The sequence below is a fragment of the Phalacrocorax carbo genome, chromosome 10 (genome assembly GCF_963921805.1).
Source record: "Phalacrocorax carbo chromosome 10, bPhaCar2.1, whole genome shotgun sequence".
In the NCBI taxonomy this organism is placed as follows: Eukaryota; Metazoa; Chordata; class Aves; order Suliformes; family Phalacrocoracidae; genus Phalacrocorax; species Phalacrocorax carbo.
The window spans coordinates 17,913,910-17,933,086 of NC_087522.1; the positions used below are offsets into that span (position 1 = coordinate 17,913,910).

General features: G+C 49.2%; 2 protein-coding genes across 7 annotated transcripts in view; both read left to right on the forward strand.

The window, feature by feature from the left end:
- The window catches only part of XPO6 (exportin 6), a 56,848-nt gene extending 43,580 nt beyond the window's left edge, over positions 1–13,268 (forward strand). For all 5 annotated transcript variants that reach the window (XM_064462162.1, XM_064462163.1, XM_064462166.1 and 2 more), the window contains 11 exons: positions 214–306; positions 2,433–2,577; positions 3,032–3,178; positions 3,957–4,146; positions 5,304–5,459; positions 6,794–6,908; positions 7,400–7,571; positions 8,011–8,172; positions 10,191–10,289; positions 11,331–11,561; positions 12,542–13,268. In XM_064462162.1, the coding sequence (XP_064318232.1) occupies positions 214–306; positions 2,433–2,577; positions 3,032–3,178; positions 3,957–4,146; positions 5,304–5,459; positions 6,794–6,908; positions 7,400–7,571; positions 8,011–8,172; positions 10,191–10,289; positions 11,331–11,561; positions 12,542–12,643 (1,612 nt within the window). In that variant the 3' untranslated portion in view covers positions 12,644–13,268. The remainder of the gene's footprint in view (positions 1–213; positions 307–2,432; positions 2,578–3,031; positions 3,179–3,956; positions 4,147–5,303; positions 5,460–6,793; positions 6,909–7,399; positions 7,572–8,010; positions 8,173–10,190; positions 10,290–11,330; positions 11,562–12,541) is intronic.
- A 3,373-nt stretch (positions 13,269–16,641) lies between these two features.
- LOC135315254 (nucleoside diphosphate kinase, mitochondrial) lies at positions 16,642–18,973 on the forward strand. 2 transcript variants are annotated; one of them, XM_064462177.1, is made up of 5 exons: positions 16,642–16,799; positions 18,162–18,292; positions 18,437–18,538; positions 18,611–18,723; positions 18,776–18,973. In XM_064462177.1, the coding sequence occupies exons 1-5, from the start codon at positions 16,709–16,711 to the stop codon at positions 18,813–18,815; spliced, it is 477 nt and encodes a 158-aa protein (XP_064318247.1). In that variant the 5' UTR covers positions 16,642–16,708; the 3' UTR covers positions 18,816–18,973. The 2 variants fall into 2 exon arrangements, with proteins under 2 accessions (XP_064318247.1, XP_064318246.1); XM_064462176.1 differs by having other exon boundaries at positions 16,645–16,799; positions 18,798–18,973.
- The last annotated feature ends 204 nt before the right edge of the window (positions 18,974–19,177 follow it).

Here is a 19,177-nt window from a genome sequence, read left to right on the forward strand (position 1 = left end):
TGTCTAACCTGTGCTCTTCCTAGAAAGGTTGGACTAGATGTTCCCTGAGGTCCCTTCCAACCTGTGATTCTGTGAAATTTTGTCTGCATATTAGCTAAATATTGACACAGACTTGCCAAGAGCTGCATTCAGATAAGATGTTCAAGTGGATTTGTACATGTGTATATCCACCATACAGTCCCTTTATACTACCATGTATGTATTCACTTCCAGGTTGGTAAAAGTAACGCTATATGGATCACAGATTAAACTGTACAACATCGAAACTGCAGTACCATCTGTATTGAAACCTGACCTTATTGATGTGTGAGTATGAGATAGATATAGATATACACTGCAAATGACTGTATCCAGATTCGGTACCTACATGGGGTGGCAGAAGCATTAGAACTAGATCTGGTCCTCTAACCACTTGCTTGGCAAATGTTCTGAAAAGCACATCTCTCTGGTGATTGCTGGCTAACCAGGAGGACTCTTTCTTTTAACTGTTGAAGGTCAAGGCTGCTGCCAGCATTTTGGACCACTGTTTCATCAGACTGATTTACTGAGGTTATTTAAAGAAAAAAAAAAACTCTGCTGACAAGTCAAAATGCTAATAAAAGCAAACTGTTATTTTGTTATTTTGCCCTGTACTAATGGCTGGAAAAGCTTAGTTCTTCTGCAGTGTTATTAAGTGGTAAAATAAGTGTTACAATAGCAGTATTTTAAGAAATGGATCCACTGTCAGTATGTAGTTCCAGTTTATGGATTTTTTGCTACCAAAGTCAGATCTATGGCTCAGGTAAAAGATATTTTTCCTAGTCTTGATGCTGCTAGTAATAGAACACAGCTCTGTGACAGCCTTTTAGACATCTTCCATTCTTAATGGTTGTGTAGTACAAACCTGTTCGCTGCCAGCTGGCATTCTGTGAGCAGAATTTAAGGTTATCCTTTTGAAAGCATCAAGTTCTTCTAGTTTGTGATTGCATGTGTAGCAGCTCCTTGAAAACCCACACTAGATTTTATCGTATAGGTCCCTTGACCCTCCTAATATAGGGTCCCTGGTCCCTCCTAATAATCCCAAGTTACAAGCCCTGAGTTTTGTGTAGATGATGTTCTTTTAATGGTCTCTTTCCTTCTCTGGTTTAAAATAACTTGAGAGGCTTTTTCCATGAACTGTTACTGAGGGGTTTTTATCCTTTTCTCTGTCCCGTGTCCCTGAAGAAACTCATGATCTATTTCCTAATGCTAGCATAACAAAGGTACAGTGTCAAACATTTGGAGGACACCCATCTGTGTGATCCCAAAGAAATATCCTGGCTCAAAAATCTTGATACAGTGCTGTGCCAGAAGTATAAATATAAAGCATGATATAATCAACTGGTAGGTTGACTAAAAATTTGACCTTATGAGTTTATACCTTTGAATGAATACTGTTGCTTAATAAATGAGTCCGGCTGCAGCACACCTTTAAATGTGCCTCAAATGTAGAGGATCCAGGAAAAAGAAAAAAAAACTCTAGGCCATGTAGCTCATATAATCACAAGGAATGCGCTTGTTCTCGTTTAATAAAAGAGTGGGAAAGAGTTTAGGCAGTAAATATGCTAAGATAATATACTAAGAATATACAAGATATGAAGGCAAAGGGTTGATTAAAAAAAACCACCAAACTTCAACCTGCTGTTCAAGGTAAGACTTTTTTTTTTAAATAGACTTCCTTATTTTCCCCCACTGTGCATAAACCCACTGGACTTGCTGACAGAAACAGAGGTGTTCAGGAAGTGGTTGATACAGAGCTGGGAGTTGCCTGCTATAGTCACGGAGATCTTAAATGCAGTCTCTATGGTGGGGTCATGTGCATGTGGCAGAACCTTTATTTTTGGAGGGAATATCAGTGTTCAGACTACTCTTTTCAATAAAATCTGCAGGATAGGGATTGGTTAGAGTCCTTGTGATTGGGCAATGTGTTTTGTAGACTGACAGATCTGTGTGACTAGATGCCAAAAGATTTCTATAAGGCAATTAACTGCTGTCCCCCATCAGAATACTGCTATGTGTTCCTTTGAGCTTTAATAATGGCACAAGACTTTAAGTCTAAACAGAGATCCCAGACATCTTCAGGTGCTTAAATACAATGTCAGAGAGTTCTGAAAAGAACTAGCGATGCTATTTTGCAGGCTTTACCCAATGCTTACTGGCATAACAGTCCTCTCAAGCTAGTGTAGTATGACTTTAAAACTATCATCACTGCCAGTGAAACTTGGGTTATGATAAAGTTAAACTACAAAATCATTTTTAAAATAAAACCTGCCAGCTTTATTTGAGAACAACAGCATACTGGGAAAAAACCACTGGTAAAACTACTCACCATGCTCAGGACCCTTCTGCAGCTGTCCTGCTTGTTTATCTTTTGTCCTGTGTATGCATCTTACCCTTGCTCTGCTCCTCTGCAGCCACGCTCAGTCCCTGGCAGCGCTGCAAGCCTACGCGCACTGGCTCGCACAGTTCTACAGCGAAGTTCACCGGCAGAACCCGGACCAGTTCATCTCTCTTGTCTCCACAGCTCTGGAGGCTATCACACCACTCATCAGCTCTAAGGTACCTTTGTCAGTGCTGGGCTTCCACCTAGAGCAGGAGACTGCTGTTGTGTTCAGATGTTTAATCGTCTGCTGTAGACCACACTGTGGCTCCTGATGTGAACCAGTCTGTGAGAGCTGGATGTCTGTCTTCCAGAGCCACAGCACGTGTCTCATGTAAGGTGAGACCAAGAGCAATTCTAAATAATAGCACTGTAGGGCAAGCTAATATGAAAGTAAGCAATTATAGGCATATAAATGCAGTCTAATGGCTTGAAAGTGGGGAAACTTCTCTCTTCCACAGTATTAAGAGACCTGACCTGTGTTCTGACTGACAAGCAAATACTACAAACTGTCTTGCTTGCAAAAACCTGGTAGTGGCAGCTTGCTGTGCTGTCTGACACCAGTGTTGCTCCGTATGGTTCTGTGTGGTGGCGTTACTGGGCAGCCTGACCGCGTGCCCCCTCCCATTCCAGGTGCAGGAGAAGCTGCTGCTGTCTGCATGCCACCTGCTAGTCTCTCTAGCCACGACAGTGCGACCAGTGTTCTTGATCAGCATCCCAGCAGTACAGAAGGTATTCAACAGGATCACGGACACTTCTGCTCAGCGGCTTCCTGATAAGGTGATTTGTCTCCAACATGAAAAATGTAGATTAGATGGCTGGGAAGCTGTGCCTCAGTTCTTACTGTAGTGAGGTATAACCGCAAAAAAAAAAGGGGGGGAGGGGGGTGTCAAGTGGGGGGCAGCAGTTAGCTCTGTACTATGGATACCCAGGAATCCCAGTGATACAGTCTGTCATAATGATCTATTTGAAGCAAGAGCATAAGGGGAAAAAAAACAAGATTACAACTTTTAGGTTTTATTCTTTTCTCATTTGCTGACATGGTCCGTGACTGTGTGTTGTCTTTACTGGCATGTTGATTCTGACATACAGAAAGAGTTTTCTGTGAAACTGATGTTAGCATTCCACATACCTCAATCCAAGTTAGTGTTTATATTGCAGAAGTACTGAAAAGCCACAGTGGAGGTTTGTGATACAGTTCTGTTGTGTGCTGGCACGGAGGCATAAAGTGCTGTACAAGTATAGAAGCTTAGCGTGTAAACCAGGCAAGGAGTACTGAAAGCAGCATCATCTTTGTTTTACAAAGAACAGACTTACTGCTGCAGGGAAGGGCCAGCAGAGCTAGGAGCTGGTTCCAGCCCTTAAGCTATGGAGCTTTGCTTCTCACTTACCTTGCAGAGCTGCTAGTCTTTGCTGGGGCTCAACTTCTGCTCTTGAAACAGCAAACACTGCTGGATGTCTTGCACAGCTGTAAAAAGTCACTCCAGGGTTGTGCTGTAAAGTGAACAACAAACATGGTAAAACTTTGTCTCTTTGCTTAATGTCTTGTTGCTCCTAGGCCCAGGTGTTGGTGTGCAGAGCACTGTCAAATGTATTGTTGCTCCCCTGGCCAAATCTTCCAGAGAGTGAACAGCAGTGGGCAGTTCGCTCCACCAACCATGCCAGCCTAGTCTCTGCCCTCACGAGAGAATACCGTCAATTAAAATCCAGTGCCATCTTGCCACAAAGGAAAGTGCAGCTGGAGGACAGTAAGTACCAAGTTTCTTGGTGTCTGCTATCTTCTGACAGCTGCAGTGATAACTGCTGATAGGTGGCATTAAGCTGATTTTTCCAATAATTATTTTGGCTGAGAAACTGTATTTAGTGTATGGGAGGACAGGAAAGGAGCAATTTTATTTTCTTTCTTTTTTTAGAGACCCTTCAGTGTAAAGGTGTATAAAGGGCACTCTCAGCCCAGGTTGCCTGTGAACTCTTCCATCAAAGTACTGTATTCCTCAGCTCTGTGGGGAAGATGGAATCAAGCTTGTGATAAAACTTTGAACAGCAGTGATTGCATTAGGAATACTTAACAGCCTATTGCTGGAACACTATAGTATTAGAAACATTGACTGGAAGCAGTGTTAATGAAGATTATGGTTATAAAAACTTAAGGGGAAAATAAGAATTTTTTCTGGACTTGGGAAATACTGTAGAGGGTTTATGTATGTAGGAGAGCCCTGAACTGAAGGGGTCCAGGTACCTTTGGAAGTTTCTCTGTGTGTTTTGTATGTTTTGGGACTGCTTTTGGGTGTGTCTTTTTTTTTGTCTTTTGGAGAATCACTTTAAAAATTGTTTAGAAGTATGCAGTGTCACAGCTTCTGACAAACCTGCCATGCTGGTCAGCTGTGTGCAGGCAGGGAGCATGGGAGAGGGTGGTTTGCTCCTCATGAGAATATCATCAGACTGCTCACATGGGTTGAACTGAGCTAGCTAGGTTCCCCCAGCATGTGGGTTAGCTTATATAGTGATTGTGTATCACTCCACTTTCATAAATAGAAAACTGCAGTACATTTTTCTGTCATAATGTGCTGCTTTTTTCTTGGCTAGTCTTTAGCATTAGCGTATTGTGAATAATATTGTTTAAAGCTCCCCTCAGCCTCTGCACCTGAATAGTTGAGCAGTGGATGCATCTGTAAGGCAGTAAACCTGTATAATTTAAGTCTGTAGCAATAGTGACCTAACTGAACCTGTTTGTGTTTAAAATGTGAACACACACTTGGGAACATTTCTAACTCTAGGTTTGGAGTATATGCCACCTTGTACGTTGTTTTAGTTACTCTGTGTATGAACTTGACTTCTCTTCATTTCTTGCCTCTGATTAGTAGTTTTGACACATGCAGGAAGTATCACCTCTCTTATTTTGCAGCCAAGGTGATCATCCATCAGACACTCAGCGTTTTAGAAGATATTGTAGAAAGTATCTCTGGAGAATCCACCAAGTCTCGACAGATCTGTTATCAGTCACTGCAAGAATCCGTGCAGGTCTCACTAGCCCTCTTCCCAGCTTTCATTCATCAGTCAGGTATAACCATAGGACAGGCTTTAATGCTGTGAGTAGCTTTATGACCTACTGATAACATCCAAAGTCCATCAGCATAGAATCGTGGTGGTGTTCATGTGAAGTGTGGGCGTTTGCTGTGCCTAAGTGTAATGTGCATCTGCGCTTCTGGGTGGGCTGGGCTGAATCAGAACAGGAAAGGGAGATCTCTGCCATCTAGATACAGGCACAAAGGTTTGTCACACTTCCAGAAGAGATGCCTTGTATTGTGTTCAGCAGTGAAACAAGAATGGAGCTGATCCTGAGCACAGGAGAAAAAAAAAAAAGCTTTAAAATACCCTGTCTCACTGGTTGCCATTTACATTCTTTCCAGAAGCTTGAAGACAAAGAGAAGTAGGTCTCATCAGATTAGGTGAAACTATGTGGCTGGGGGTTCCCCTGTAAAGGAAAGGCTCCTGAGATGTAACCAGGACTGTTGCTTGGCAATCTTGTGGCCAGCGACTTATATTTTGTATCATGTCAGGGTAGCTCGAATGCCCAGGGCTACAGCAGCTTCTGTCGTGAAGAGCAAAGTGTTCCAGGAAAACTTTGGGACCTAGGTGGGATTTTGTCATTGAAACAGGCATGGGGGAAAACAAAACAAAGTTGAAATGCAAAAAGGATCCAAGCTGATGCTGTGACTCAGTGAACTGTTGTCTTCAGAACAGGCTAGCAGCCTTGTGCAATTGTCGTGCAATTGCTATTTTTTGGTTATAAAAGCCTGTATGAAAGAGGAGTTGAGCAGCTTCACCTTCCCGTGATTATTCAATAAGGCATGTTAGGACTGATGAAGAATTAGCTGTAGTGCTGATCAGCTAACTGCACAGCCACGTGCTGAAAATGACTTCTGAAGTCAGAAAGGTCTCTTCCGTTCCTGTCCAAAAAAAAAAAAAAAGCTGGATTCTGTCTCCTAGTCACCCCATGCTATGTAGCTGTTCTGGATTTCCTTGTATTTCCTGTTAACCCTCTACGAGCAGTGAACAACTGGAGATCAGCCAGACCATTGCCAGAGCTTTCTCTAAGCACTCCGTGTAGGCAAACCATACTAAGGGCCTTGCTGACAGAACTGTATTTGTTCTGAGTTATTTGGTGTTGCCTGTACTTGTCATCCCTGGCGGCATTCAGAAATGGATGAATATTTTTTTTAAGCCCTGTAGTACCAGCTGTTGGTTTCCGATTCTAATGGCAACCCTGCTGCTAAATTTCTGAGAGTAAATAGGGTTACCTGTACAGAAGGAGCAAATATCACATCAAAGGCTTACTGATGCATTTGAACGTTACCTTAACATGTTCTGTTGGCTTTTCTGTTCTTGTCTTAGATGTGACAGATGAGATGCTGAGCTTCTTCCTCACTCTGTTTCAAGGACTGAGGGTGCAGATGGGAGTGCCTTTCACAGAGCAGATCATACAGACCTTCCTAAACATGTTCACCAGGTATTGTCCCCTGTTGGTCACTTCTTTCTTATCCCTCAGGATGATTTATCTTGGTGAGCTGCTCACACATTGGGTCCCTGCCCCTAAAGAGTGTAATGTTTCCCACCCCTTTGAGTCTAGACTTTTGTCACATCCCAGAGCTAAATTTAAGGAAAATGCTTCCAGGTCTGAAGTCACCCAGCCCATGCTCATCAATCATACAGGCTATTGTGCTGTTTCAGCTCTCCCATGGGCTTTCTGGAAGTATGTGATACTGAATTGGAGTCTCACGTTGACTGTTAGCTCCTACCCAAGATCTTAGGGTACCCCAACAATCCCTGAAGCTTTTGTTGGGGAAGGGGGACTGTCAAAACCTAGCTCCTTCTTTGGCTTAATGTACTTGGTCTGTATTAGGTGAGCAAGTTTAGAGACACTCCCTGCTTTCCTTTAAATTAGGTTAGCATGCAGATCCCTGGGAAGGTTCCTATGCAATGACTTTGTTTTTGTTGTAGGGAGCAGTTGGCAGAGAGCATCCTCCATGAGGGCAGCACTGGCTGTCGGGTGGTGGAGAAGTTCCTGAAAATACTGCAAGTGGTGGTACAAGAGCCAGGCCAAGTATTCAAGCCTTTTCTGCCCAGCGTCATCTCTCTGTGCATGGAGCAGGTCTACCCAATCATTGCAGAGGTAGGGCTGCTGTCACACGAGGTGAAGGAAGGAGATGGGAAGGGAAGGTATTGCTGGGTGTGTGGGAGCAATGAAGCTTTTTGCTTTCCAAGAGCTGTAAATGTCAGTCCCTGGTCAGGGAAAGCTGGGTAACTAGGCAGTGGGAATTAGAAGCAATGTGGGTGGAGGATTTTGTCAGGAATTGTCAGAGGCTAAAATTACAGATGTGCCCAAAGCAGGAGGTAGAACACACAACTTGATTTGTTCTTAGCGCCATCCAACAGATGCTGAGTTTGATGCCTTCCTTAGGAGGAAATACTTGGATGCTCTTGTACCTTGGCTGCAAAGTGCTGCCCTGGGTGGCCACCTGGCAGGGTGCTGCTAGATTTGGTATCCAGGGGATGAGTGGGATTCCAGCACAGGAACCTGCTTTGAAATGTTTGTTCCACTCTCTTCCCAGCGCTCATCTCCTGATGTGAAAGCAGAGTTATTCGAGCTGCTATTCCGGATCCTCCACCATAATTGGCGGTACTTCTTCAAATCTAGTGTGTTGGCTAGTGTTCAAAGAGGAGTAGCAGAAGAGCAGATGGAGAACGAAGCACAGTTCAGTGCCATTATGCAGGTAACTCAGCTACTCCGGTGGTTGTCCAGAACCTTTTCAGCAAAGGAGCATTCGCTCCTTGTGGCAGTGCATCAAATGTGTGGCTGATGGGGATTAGACCATGGCTTGAGTGAGGTGTTGCCTTCAGGAACTGCTGAAAGTCACAGTGCTTGTGGAGTGGTCTTGCCGATGTGCTTGCAAGGCACACCACCTCACTGCATGGGGAGGCGAGCAGTGAGGAAGGAATGTTAATCTCTTTCCATGCCTTATTCTGTATCTGGACCTAAAAATATATTACTGATGCTGACCTGTTTACTTCTGTTACAAGTCTTGTGGTTAGCACTAGGACAGATTGTTCATGCCGGAAGGTTTTCCTGAGACCAAGATGCCTTTTGGTTTATGTGGACTTGTTCTATGCTGTACTGTTGGACAGAGAAGGGTCAGTGGGGTAACATCCTATAGGCTTTGGCCATGGGCATAGAGAAGACAAAGGCAGCGTGCCAGCATGTACACAGAGCCAGCACCAATCTTCTCAGAGTGGGGAATTTGAATTTTTTAAGAATAACAGACTATTCCACATGTTACTTAGGTCAGAGCTGGCCAAGTGACTTTCTAGATGTAAGAACTGTCCCCCAAAACAAGTAGTGCAACTTAAAGTAAAAGCAGAAAAAAAAAAACAACCCTCTCCTAATCTGTTAGAGTACCTGGTGTGGGGCCCTTCACCTCCAGCCCACATCAGTGTAAACAGAAGTACGCTTGCACCATGTTCTGCAACCTCAGAGCAGGGCTTGCTCCTGTGAGGGCAGTGAACGCTGGAGCAGAGGGCCGTGTGCTTAGGCTTCAGGTGGGAGTCCTTTTTGCAGAGCTGCCCCATCATGGAATGCTTCTGGAGGCTGGGTCCCTTCTGATGCATGAGTGAAGAGGGAGCTCTTACACTGGCATGAACTCTATTGATGTTTCTCTCTGGGCTTTCCTTATCTTGGCATCTTTTGATGTGGATGAGGCCCAAGCTGGTCCCTGTGCAGGGTGCTGTCCAAGCCTCCCTCTTTCACCTGCAGGGGTGTAACACTTCCAAACTCACCCAAGTGCCTTGTTTTGGAAGATATTTACATGGTAATCTCAGTATTAACTTCAGGGTGATTGACAATACTGAGCTACTTGTTTTAGTACTTGTCTCCTGCTGATTTGGTACAAAACTCTTAAATTTTCTGTAAATGTTCTCCACACAGCCAGTGGTTTGTGTTGAAATATTGTTTGTGTGCTGGTTTCCACTAAGATCAGAGTCCAGAACCGCCTCAGTCTTAGAGGGACTTGGGCCATTTTTGTCTCTTTAACAATAAATAGCTGGTATGGTGGAACAAACTCTTCTGTTTGTGATGCATTGAAGCAGCAGCTGCCTATATAATCTGTACAGTATTTCAGAGGAGCAAAAGGTGTAAAAGATGTTTTATCACAGAGCCTGTGTAGACCTACCAGGTTAGTTCATCAGGGTCCAGCAAATTTTGTTCCTAGGCTCTTTACTGCTTCTGTAATGCCCAGGTCGGCCTCCCAGCTCCCATCACTAACTTATTTCTAATATAGTACAGTAACATGTTAAACACATCTGCCAGTCACCTTGGTCTTTTGACTTGCAATGAGAATAAAACCTCTCTGTGTGTGTTCTGTTTTTCTTCATGCTTGCCATGCTACCTTAGGTAGCGTCCCTGAGAAACAGTCAAATCCTTCATGAGCAAACTGCCTGCCAAGGGAGCTGTGTTCCTCTTCAAGCTTGGCCCACATGTTCCCAACAGACCCAGCTTAGCAACTCTTCTGCAAGGATATGACCATGTTTCCACTAAAATTTCTTCATTCCCATTGGTCTGGCAGCAGCACGGTTGACTTAAACAACTGTCTGTCTTATTGGTTTGCTGCACTGAGAAGTAACAGAGGCTCCCAGTGGTTTGTTCTGGTGTCAGGGTGAAGAAAATGTTGTTCTGCCTGGCAGGTCTAATATTTATTGTAATGTCAGTCCCCTTCCTTCAATTCTGCTTCGTTCATAGGCATTTGGCCAGTCCTTCCTGCAACCTGACATTCACCTGTTCAAGCAGAATCTCTTCTACTTGGAGACGCTGAACACCAAGCAGAAGCTGTACCACAAGGTGGGTCCTAGATGACTGTTGTGCGCACTGTGTGTAGTAATAGGTGGGTGCTGTTTGAAGACTTGTTTCAAATGGCTCAGAAACTGAAGGTCAGGATTTAGGGGCTTGTATCCTGCAGCCTTTGGTTCGTTGCCATGATCCTGATGGATACAGTGCTGGTCAGAGTGGCCTTACTGCCTCCCTGATACTGCTGCAGTGGGCACAGGAGGGATCCCAACTCTAGTCAGCCAAAGCAAAGCCTCGATGTGTTCCCTCCTGTGACAATGGGGGAAAGCAAAGCGCTCACACAGTGACGGTGCAGTTTGAGGAAGTAGAAACTGGGATCATGAGTGGGACAGTGGCAGAGTTCCTCCATCAATTCTCATCTGGGTCAGCCACAGGATATCCAGTATTTACAGTCAGTCTCTGCCTGGTGGTTGCCTCCATTGCTGTCATGCAGGACCCATCCTTCAGACCCTCTAATTTAGACCTGTTAGCTGCCGTCATGAAGGATTAAAGTTGGAATCCAGGGTCCTGCCCTTCCAGTTAGCCTGTGAAAGCAGAGCTTTCAGGTTCACATCTGTGGTCACAACTCAAGGACAGCCCGTCATGTTAACAGCTGCCTGTTGCAGACTTTCAGGCAGCTAGCCAGATTCCCTGGCTTTCAGGAGCACTGTGCAGGGCTAAAAGTGGCTGGGGTTTGAATGGGACTTGATGCTGTTTGCTTAAGTGCCAGTGCTTAAAACTTGGGTCAGATGAACAAGGTAAGCATTAACAAAATTCACTGTTAAGCTAGATTAGTATCAGCTTTAAACTTATTGTATAACCGTTTGTGATCTTGGCTTGGCTTGGAAACTTCTCTGTGCTCACAAGAGTTAGCAGACCCTGCTGATAGCTCAGAAGCTGCTGGTGTTGAAGCAGCCCTGTGCAGCCATGCTCGCTTGCCTGATGTGACCTCGATGACTTTGTACTTCCAAAGCGATGTGCTGGATGCTGTGGTCACTGTCATGTGAGGATTTCTGGTGTGAAGACACCTAACTGTGCGCTTCTCTCACTGTGCAGAAGATCTTCCGGACAACCATGCTGTTCCAGTTCGTGAACGTGCTACTTCAGGTGCTTGTCCACAAGTCGCATGACCTGTTGCAGGAGGAGATTGGCATTGCCACCTACAATATGGCCTCAGTGGACTTTGATGGCTTCTACTCAGCCTTTCTCCCTGAGTTCCTGGCTAATTGTGATGGTGTGGACTCCAACCAGAAAAACGTGCTGGGAAGGAATTTCAAAATGGACAGGGTAAGAAGGGCAAACGCTGCAGCAGAGCCCCAGTATTCCCAGGATGCACAAAGTTTTTTTCCTAAAACACACTGGCAGGCAGCCGTGAGCTTCTCAGGGCAGTGTTCTGAGGCAGTACCTTTTGTTCCAAACGCTTCCATACTCAGCAATGCCTAGCGAAGGATTTCTCACTGTAGGTAGCAGAACTGCCATTTCATCTCTTGGACTACTGAATGCTGTGGGAGTTAAGGAATATGTTTCCTGGAGGAAGTTTTCATAGGGGTAGGCTGACATTATCTAGAGTGGGACACTCAGATCCTTGCCAAAATCTCACTCCAGCTGCTGGCCAGATGTTCAAGGGTTACAGTGAAGACAATAGCAGAGTAGCTGCAAGGGCTTACAATTCTTTCAAACCCCTCGTATGCGTGTGAAGCAAATGGGGTTCTAAACCTCCCTGTGGGATATCATGGAAGTGCAGCAGGTTGCGGCATCCATCTGCTGAAGCTTGCTTGTCTGTTGAGTGCTTCCTCTCTGTGGGAGATGATGGGGATTTGAGACTAAGTGTGAGGGTAGAAAAGGAGCCTTGACAGAATCACTGGTCTCTAGAAGGCAATTGTTCTTCAGGAAAATCAGCCCTTGTTAAGGGGTATGTGGCACCCAGGAGCCTTGGCAGGAATGCAGTGAGCAGTTGCCGCTGCAGGTAGCCACATCGTGACCGTTTCTGTAGTGCCTGTCTGCACACTGAGAAGCTGGTGCTGTGAATGGAGCCCAGATCTTGGTAGTCAGCTCTCTGCATGGAGCAGCTCTGGAGCTGTCTCTGCTCCCTGTACGTGGGCTGCAGAAACTCAGGTCTCCTGGGCTCAGACTCTGGAGTTCTCACATATGAAAATACACGAGGGTGTTTGTCCCTCTTGGTTCCTTTCTTTCTGTTCTCTGCTGTAAGACGCTACTTGTAGGTATTATTCTGTTTGCAGTACAATGTGTTGTTTGATCTTTTCCAGGATCTGCCATCATTTACCCAGAATGTGCACAGACTGGTGAATGACCTGCGTTACTACAGACTCTGCAATGACAGTTTGCCCCCTGGAACTGTGAAACTATAGTTACTGCACTGGACTCGTGTTTTGATCACTGTAGAGAACGGATCCATGTTTCATTTTGCCACCACCTTCTCTCCTCCCTGGTTTTGTCAGTACTGCAGGACGCAGTGTCTTGCACATGGGCACATCTTCTTGGATTCATGCACCACGCTTCCTTTTTTCCCCTCTCCCAACCCAAAGGCCCCCAGCTGGAGTCAGCACTGTCTGCAGGATGTGTCTTAACACCCAACCGCAGGGCATATCAACTGTACAGAACATCCTCTCAATGGGGTGTTGTTCTACTAACGTAGCACTTTGTTGCATCCTGAGGTTTCTGTGGAGTTGTCTTGAGAGATCGTGTACGTATCAAACGTGAGGCAGAAGCGCCAAAGACTACTTCGGACATTCATACCTTCGTGTCATTCCACCTTCCTGCCCCTGCCCAGCTCTCAGAGGAGGAGTCTCGTGATGTTGGGACTGTTTTGGCACTTCTGTCACTCCCTTTGTTTTTAAATTGCCTTGAAAACCTCCCTGCTGTTTGTGGGGAATAGAGACTTCTTGAGTTTTTTTAAACGTTTTCTCATCATTCCATTGTGATACTAAAACAACATGCTTAATGGAAATAAAGTGCTTACTTTTGTTGTTTTAAGTAACTTGTTTTAGTTTCCTTGTAGGCCTGTCCGTCACCAAGCTGTCCTGCTAGATGAAAATGCATTTTGTGCTGCATGCAGCTGTCCGCAACCTTTCCCAATGATCAGAGAAGAAGACAAGGCAGCAGGTGTCTGCATTGCCTGACCTGCGCCCTGGGTGCGGAAACGCCTCATCCGGGTTTCCTGCATGCCGGATGGTGCTCTGGAGCACTCCAGCAGCTCTTGAAAGGTGCTGTACTGAACGAGTGCAGATCGGTGGTGACTTTTTTCTCCACTCTACACTCATTGTGTTTACCACCTGTGTTCCCTAATGTTTTCTGTTAGCTGTTGTGCTGATCTGTTTATTCTGTCCAGCAGACTCTTGCCTGAATTTATTGAGAGCTGCCTAACACTGATGGTGTTGCATCATATAAGATGAGAGCTGAAGGCCAGCCACTGGCTGGAATGACCCAATAGTGGCATGTGAGCATAAGGTTAAAATCCTAGTCAGACAAGACCAGATTTTGTGGGTCTTGTGAATCTCTCTGATCGTGCAGCTGGGAAGGACTTCTTTTTTCCCCTGAAGTCTCTAGTGAGGTTGCTGGTGTACAGCATTAAATCAGTGGACAGAATCTGTGCATTTACGACGGTAGCTGCAGAAAGGGCTGCGTGGTGGGAACAGGACCTGTTGCTGTGACGGGAGCAAGTTTGGAGGAGGTGTTAAACATTTGTAGACCTGGACTTATAGAATAATGGAATCATTAAGATTGGAAAAGACCTCTAGGATCATCAAGTCCAACCATCAACCCAACACCCCCATGCCTCCTAAACCATGCCCTGAAGTGCTACATGTTTTTTCAACACGTCCAGGGATGGCGACTCCACCATCTCTCTGGGCAGCCCGTTCCAATGCCTGACCACTCTTTCAGGAAAGACTTTTTTTTCTACTCTCCAATCTAAACCTCCCCTGATGCAGCTTGAGGCTGTTTCCTCTTGACCTATTGCTTGTTACTTGGGAGAAGAGACCAACACCCACCTCGCTACAACCTCCTTTCTGGTTGCTGTAGAGAGCGGTAAGGTCTCCCTTCAGCCTCCTCTTCTCCAGGCTAAATACCCCCAGCTCCCTCAGCCGCTCCTCACTTGAAATGAGATGGCTGTGTGTGGACAGCTGGGAGGTATCAGGGGTGAGGTAGAGTGTAAGGAGCACTTGCTCCACAGTTCCTTTAGCTACAGTTTTATTAAACAACATCCTGCTGTTTGGAGATAACGTATGCTGTTTGGATAACCTATGTACAGAGCCTGCCTTGCATCTAGGCTGTCTGAACTGGGACCAGTTTGATGTTTGGGCTTCATACCCTGCCATGAGCATCTTGAGTTGAAAGTTGCACATGAACCAGAGCCCAGCCTGCAGAGGACGTGCCTTGCCAGGTACAGCCCTTGCAGCTGAGGGCTGTGAACCACTGTCTGCAGAGGTCATAGCTGTGTGAAGACCAGGATGAAGGTGGGTGATGATCTGGCACCAGACTGCAGAGCTCCAGCCTCCCTTGAGAGTGAAAGGGACAGAGCTCCCTGTAAGCCAGAACCTGCACTGGGAGCACGTGGTTCAGAGCAGCTAGCTCTGCAGTAACTTGGTAGTAACTTGGTATCACTGTGCACTCGAAACCTTGAGTCCTTGGTTTTCCTGGTGGTTATTAGGTGTATGACAGTGTGGTGCAGGGCCCAACCTCTCCACAGAGCCTCTCCCTGCCACCCTAGTACCTCACAGCAGTTACTCAAGCCACAGTGGGGGATAGTGGTAGCTGTCTGCTGCCGCCTCCACCATGCACCCTGGCTGCGGCTTCCTTCGGTGATGGGCTTAAGGCAACTTAATCCAAGCTTAATCCATGCACACTCCCCTCCTGGCACGGCGCTCTGGGTTGGTGGTGCTTCTGCTTCTTGCAAAACCTTTGGTTGACAGAGGGTTGAAAGGGTATGTTTTTCCCTTGATCAAGGGTAGCAGCTGGAAGGTGGCCAAAGCACAGGCTGGAAAAGCTCTTGTGTAAAGCGCTTTCTCCTTTGCCAGCCATCACCTGAAGCAGGGCTGGCCCTAGTACCCTGGCTCACTGAAGAAATATCAACGGGCACCTCATTTCTGTGTGTGTGACTGCCTTAATCTTCCCTAAAGAAACCCCCTTCCTCTGTACCATCACCCCTGGCACAGTAGACAGGGGCGAGTGGCCTTTTACCCCCTTGAGCCCCTGTTTGGGTGAGTGGCACCAGCTTCTGGCCAGCAAAAAGTCTGTTTTGCAAGAGCTGGTGATCTCTGCCCCTGGGGAAGCCATGTCAGATGTTTTTGCAGCCATGCTGAGCACAGCAGGCCCTAGAATCCCCCACATGCCCCCCTGGCTATTGAGAGCCCTGGTACCCCACTCCCTGCACTTTGGGGAGTCAGGAAGGAAATGGGAAAGGAGATGGGGATCTAGAAGCTCAAGTCCATCCTCCCCTGGGGCCCTATTAATCGCTTTGAGCTGCTGTGTGTTGGGTGTGCTCGTCAATGTTGTTCGTGTTATTGCAGGTTTAGAAAATAGGTTTGGAGCAACCAGGATTTTCCATTAACTTGCAGATATTTTAATAGTGATATTTTTGTCAAGCTGCTCTCCTGAGAGGTGTTTTGGGAGTTTGGGATGAATGGGAAGCTCAATAAAGAGTGAGTTCCCAGCATGGGGTCTGGGAGGAGGCTGTCTGTATAAACCAGACCCCAAAGAACTGTGGCCCCACAGGGTGCCCTGTGGGATTTGGAGCAATGCTGTGAAAGAGGAGCATCCCACTGTCGCTGCTTTGTATTTTGTGCCTCCTTTGGCACAGGCTGGGGCAAAGGAAGGGGCCCTGGTGCCTCTATCGCCTCTGCGTGTGTAGGCCTCATCCCCCTCCTTTTTTCCCCCACAGCCTTCAGTGATGCTTTAAAGCAAAGGGGCTCCCACCAGGGTAGGGCTGCAGGGCAGGGTCACCCCTGGGCCTTGCACCCCTTTCCCAGCACCCGCTATGTGCCCAGGGCAGCCCTGTGTCCCGTGAGGAGAGCAGCAGCCTGAGTGCTCCCTGCTGTGACACTTCAACGGGGCTGGGGGGCTCCCTTACACCCCAACTCGGGCTAGCATGGGCTAAACTGGGGTCTCTCCTCGCCTGGACCATTGGCAGGGGCTGGGTCCCTCCCCATTCCCCTGGGTCACCCACAGGTTGGGTGCGGGTTCTGCTCCCCCCGCGGCAGGGCTTGGGCCTCAGCCCCGCCAAGGAAAAGGCTCGCTCCGTACCAGGGGCGTCCCAGATGCCCCGTACGGGGATGCTTGGTGCGGGCGCGGCGGCCACCCGGTCCCGGCGGTTTCTTTAAGGGGAGGGACGGAAACCTGACCCGTCCCCGGGCCCTTAAAGCCTCCGCGGGACGGCCGAGCCCCGCCGCGGCCAGGTCCGACCCGCCGGCCCCATCATGGGCTCCCTGGGGCGCTGCCTGGCCCGGGGCCTGCTGCGGGGACAGCCGGGCTTGAGCCGCCCCCCCAGGCCCCGCTGCTACGGCTCCGGTGAGACACGGTCCCGTCCTGCTCCCCCTGCCCCGACCCGTCCCTGGGGACCCTGTACCCGTCACTGCCCTGTCCCTGGGAACACTGTCCCCATCCCCAAGCTGCCCTCAGCCCCTTCCCTGTCCTGCCCCCGGACACCCTGTCCCCATCCTTGTTCTGCTCCCGGGCACCCTATCCCCATCCTTGTTCTGCTCCCGGGCACCCTATCCCCATCCTCTTCCTGCCCCTGGGTCCTGTCCCCAGACCCGTTCCCAGTCCCCTCCCCATCCTGCCCCTCAGGGCTCCTGTCCCCATCCTACCCCATCCCCTCCCAGTCCCCCACCGCCCACGGGAAGCCCCCCGGGCAGAGGGTCCGGCTCATGGGGTCCTTTGCTTCTCTGTGGTGTGGGTCAGTGCCGGGGTCTCATTGCATGTGTCAGGGTGGGGCAAAGGCTGGAGCTGGTATCTTCCTGGGCATCATCCTGTGGGTCTTGAGAGGTTTCATGTCTCCAGGGCCGGGATGGGGCAAGCCCTCAGCTGTCCCGGGGTGGGAGCCACGCAAAGCCAGGCCACATCCAACAACACCCAGAAAAGTGGGTGAAACCATGGGGTCTCCCGGGCAGCACCCTGAAGCCTGGGGCTGGCAGTGAAGGGCCCTGGCTTGGCATCCTCTCTCTCTCTGCCTTCCTCTTTTTCCTGTCCCCTTTCTCCAGTGGATGGGATGCACTGTCCCTTGGGGGGCTTCTGTCCCCTCCTGCCAGTGTGGCTCCAGCAGTAGGGTGAGGGGGATGGTGGCAATGCCAGACCCTGCCATCCCACGGTGCCATGGATGACAGTGACGCTGGACCCTGCCATCCCACGGTGCTCGACTTTGCTCTCCACCAGTGGAAAGCTGTGACCAGGGACGTGCTTTGTGCCAGGGCTGGCGCCCAGCTTCCTCTGGGCAGGGGGAAGCACCCGAGGCCAGGCAGAAGCGGTGGCACACAGGCTGACACCCACAGCCACGGCACCGGGATGCGGCAGTGTGGCGCATTCGGCCGAAACCAGAGCCAGCCTGTCCCACACTGGGTTAAAGGGTGTTCCCTGGCCACGGACGTGTTCCCAACACCCATCAGGGCTTTGCAGTGCATCCCTTGGGTCCCTGCTGGGACCCTGCCAGCCTGCAAGGCACAGCTTGGCCAGGGGGTCATGGCCCTGGGATGGGGACAGGGGTGGGGAGGGGTTCACCCAGCAGCAGCCACTGCCCACCTGGACCAAACAGCAACATATGGTGCCCTAGTTGCAGCTTGGGGTCCTGCTGCCGCTACCCGTGCCCATGTCCCACGTCTGGTGGTGACCTGTGTCACATGTGGGGGTGACACTGGCCCCTCTGTCCCTGTACAGCCCCCCCGGAGCTGCAGGAGAAGACGCTGGTGCTGGTGAAGCCAGACGCGGTGCAGCGGCGGCTGGTGGGGGACGTCATCCAGCGCTTTGAGCGACGTGGCTTCAAGCTGGTGGCCATGAAACTGCTCCAGGTACCCAACCCCACCAAGCTGCCACCCATCTCCCAGGGGACCCTGCTCCCCATGCCCCACAGCCAGCTCAGGGGCCTGCTGGGAGGGGGTGCCAGCAGGGGGCACTGGCTGGGTGTCCCTGCCATCACCCTGTGCTGCCATCAGGCGGACCGGGGTCTCCTGGACAAGCATTACCAGCAGCTGCAGCAGAAGCCCTTCTACCCCGCACTCCTCGCCTACATGACCTCAGGGCCGCTGGTGGCCATGGTGAGAGGCCAGGATGGGGGTTTTGGGGGTCCCAGGGATGTCCAGAGGGCTCAGGTGTCCCCTGTCCCACAGGTGTGGGAGGGCTACAATGTGGTCAGGTCCACGCGGGCCATGGTGGGGGACACTGACTCAGCAACAGCAGCGGCGGGCACCATCCGGGGAGACTTCAGCATGCATGTCAGCAGGTAGGGGTGCAGGGTGGGCGGCGGAGCTGGTGGCAGGACCCCATGGCCACAGCACCGTCCCCATCCCCACACAGGAACGTGGTCCACGCTAGTGACTCAGTGGAGACAGCTCAGCAGGAGATTGGCTTCTGGTTCCAGCGGGACGAGCTGGTGGCCTGGGAGAGCAGAGACCGGGACTACACCTACGGGCCATAGGCTGGCCTCTGGCTAGAGCAGCTCCCCAGCCCTCCAATAAACCCCAGTGCCTCCAGCTGTGGTGCCAGTCTCCATCAGATGCCACCAGCAAGTGCTGGAGGCCCTGGGGGGCACTGGGATGTCCCCAGGGCCACTGGAGTGGTACTGGGAAACTCGTGAAGGCATTGGGATGTCACCATGAAGTGCTGGGATGTCCTCAGGGGATACTGAGCAGTACTGGGAAACACTGGGAGGCACTAGGATTTCCCAGTAAGGCACT

What these genes read in the sequence shown, in the direction of transcription:
- LOC135315254 (XM_064462176.1), top strand. Translation starts at nt 16,709, where the DNA reads ATGGGCTCCCTGGGGCGCTGCCTGGCCCGGGGCCTGCTGCGGGGACAG. An exon ending in GCCCCGCTGCTACGGCTCCG is followed by an intron (nt 16,800 to 18,161) that starts GTGAGACACGGT and finishes GTCCCTGTACAG; the next exon opens with CCCCCCCGGAGCTGCAGGAG. An exon ending in TGGCCATGAAACTGCTCCAG is followed by an intron (nt 18,293 to 18,436) that starts GTACCCAACCCC and finishes TGCTGCCATCAG; the next exon opens with GCGGACCGGGGTCTCCTGGA.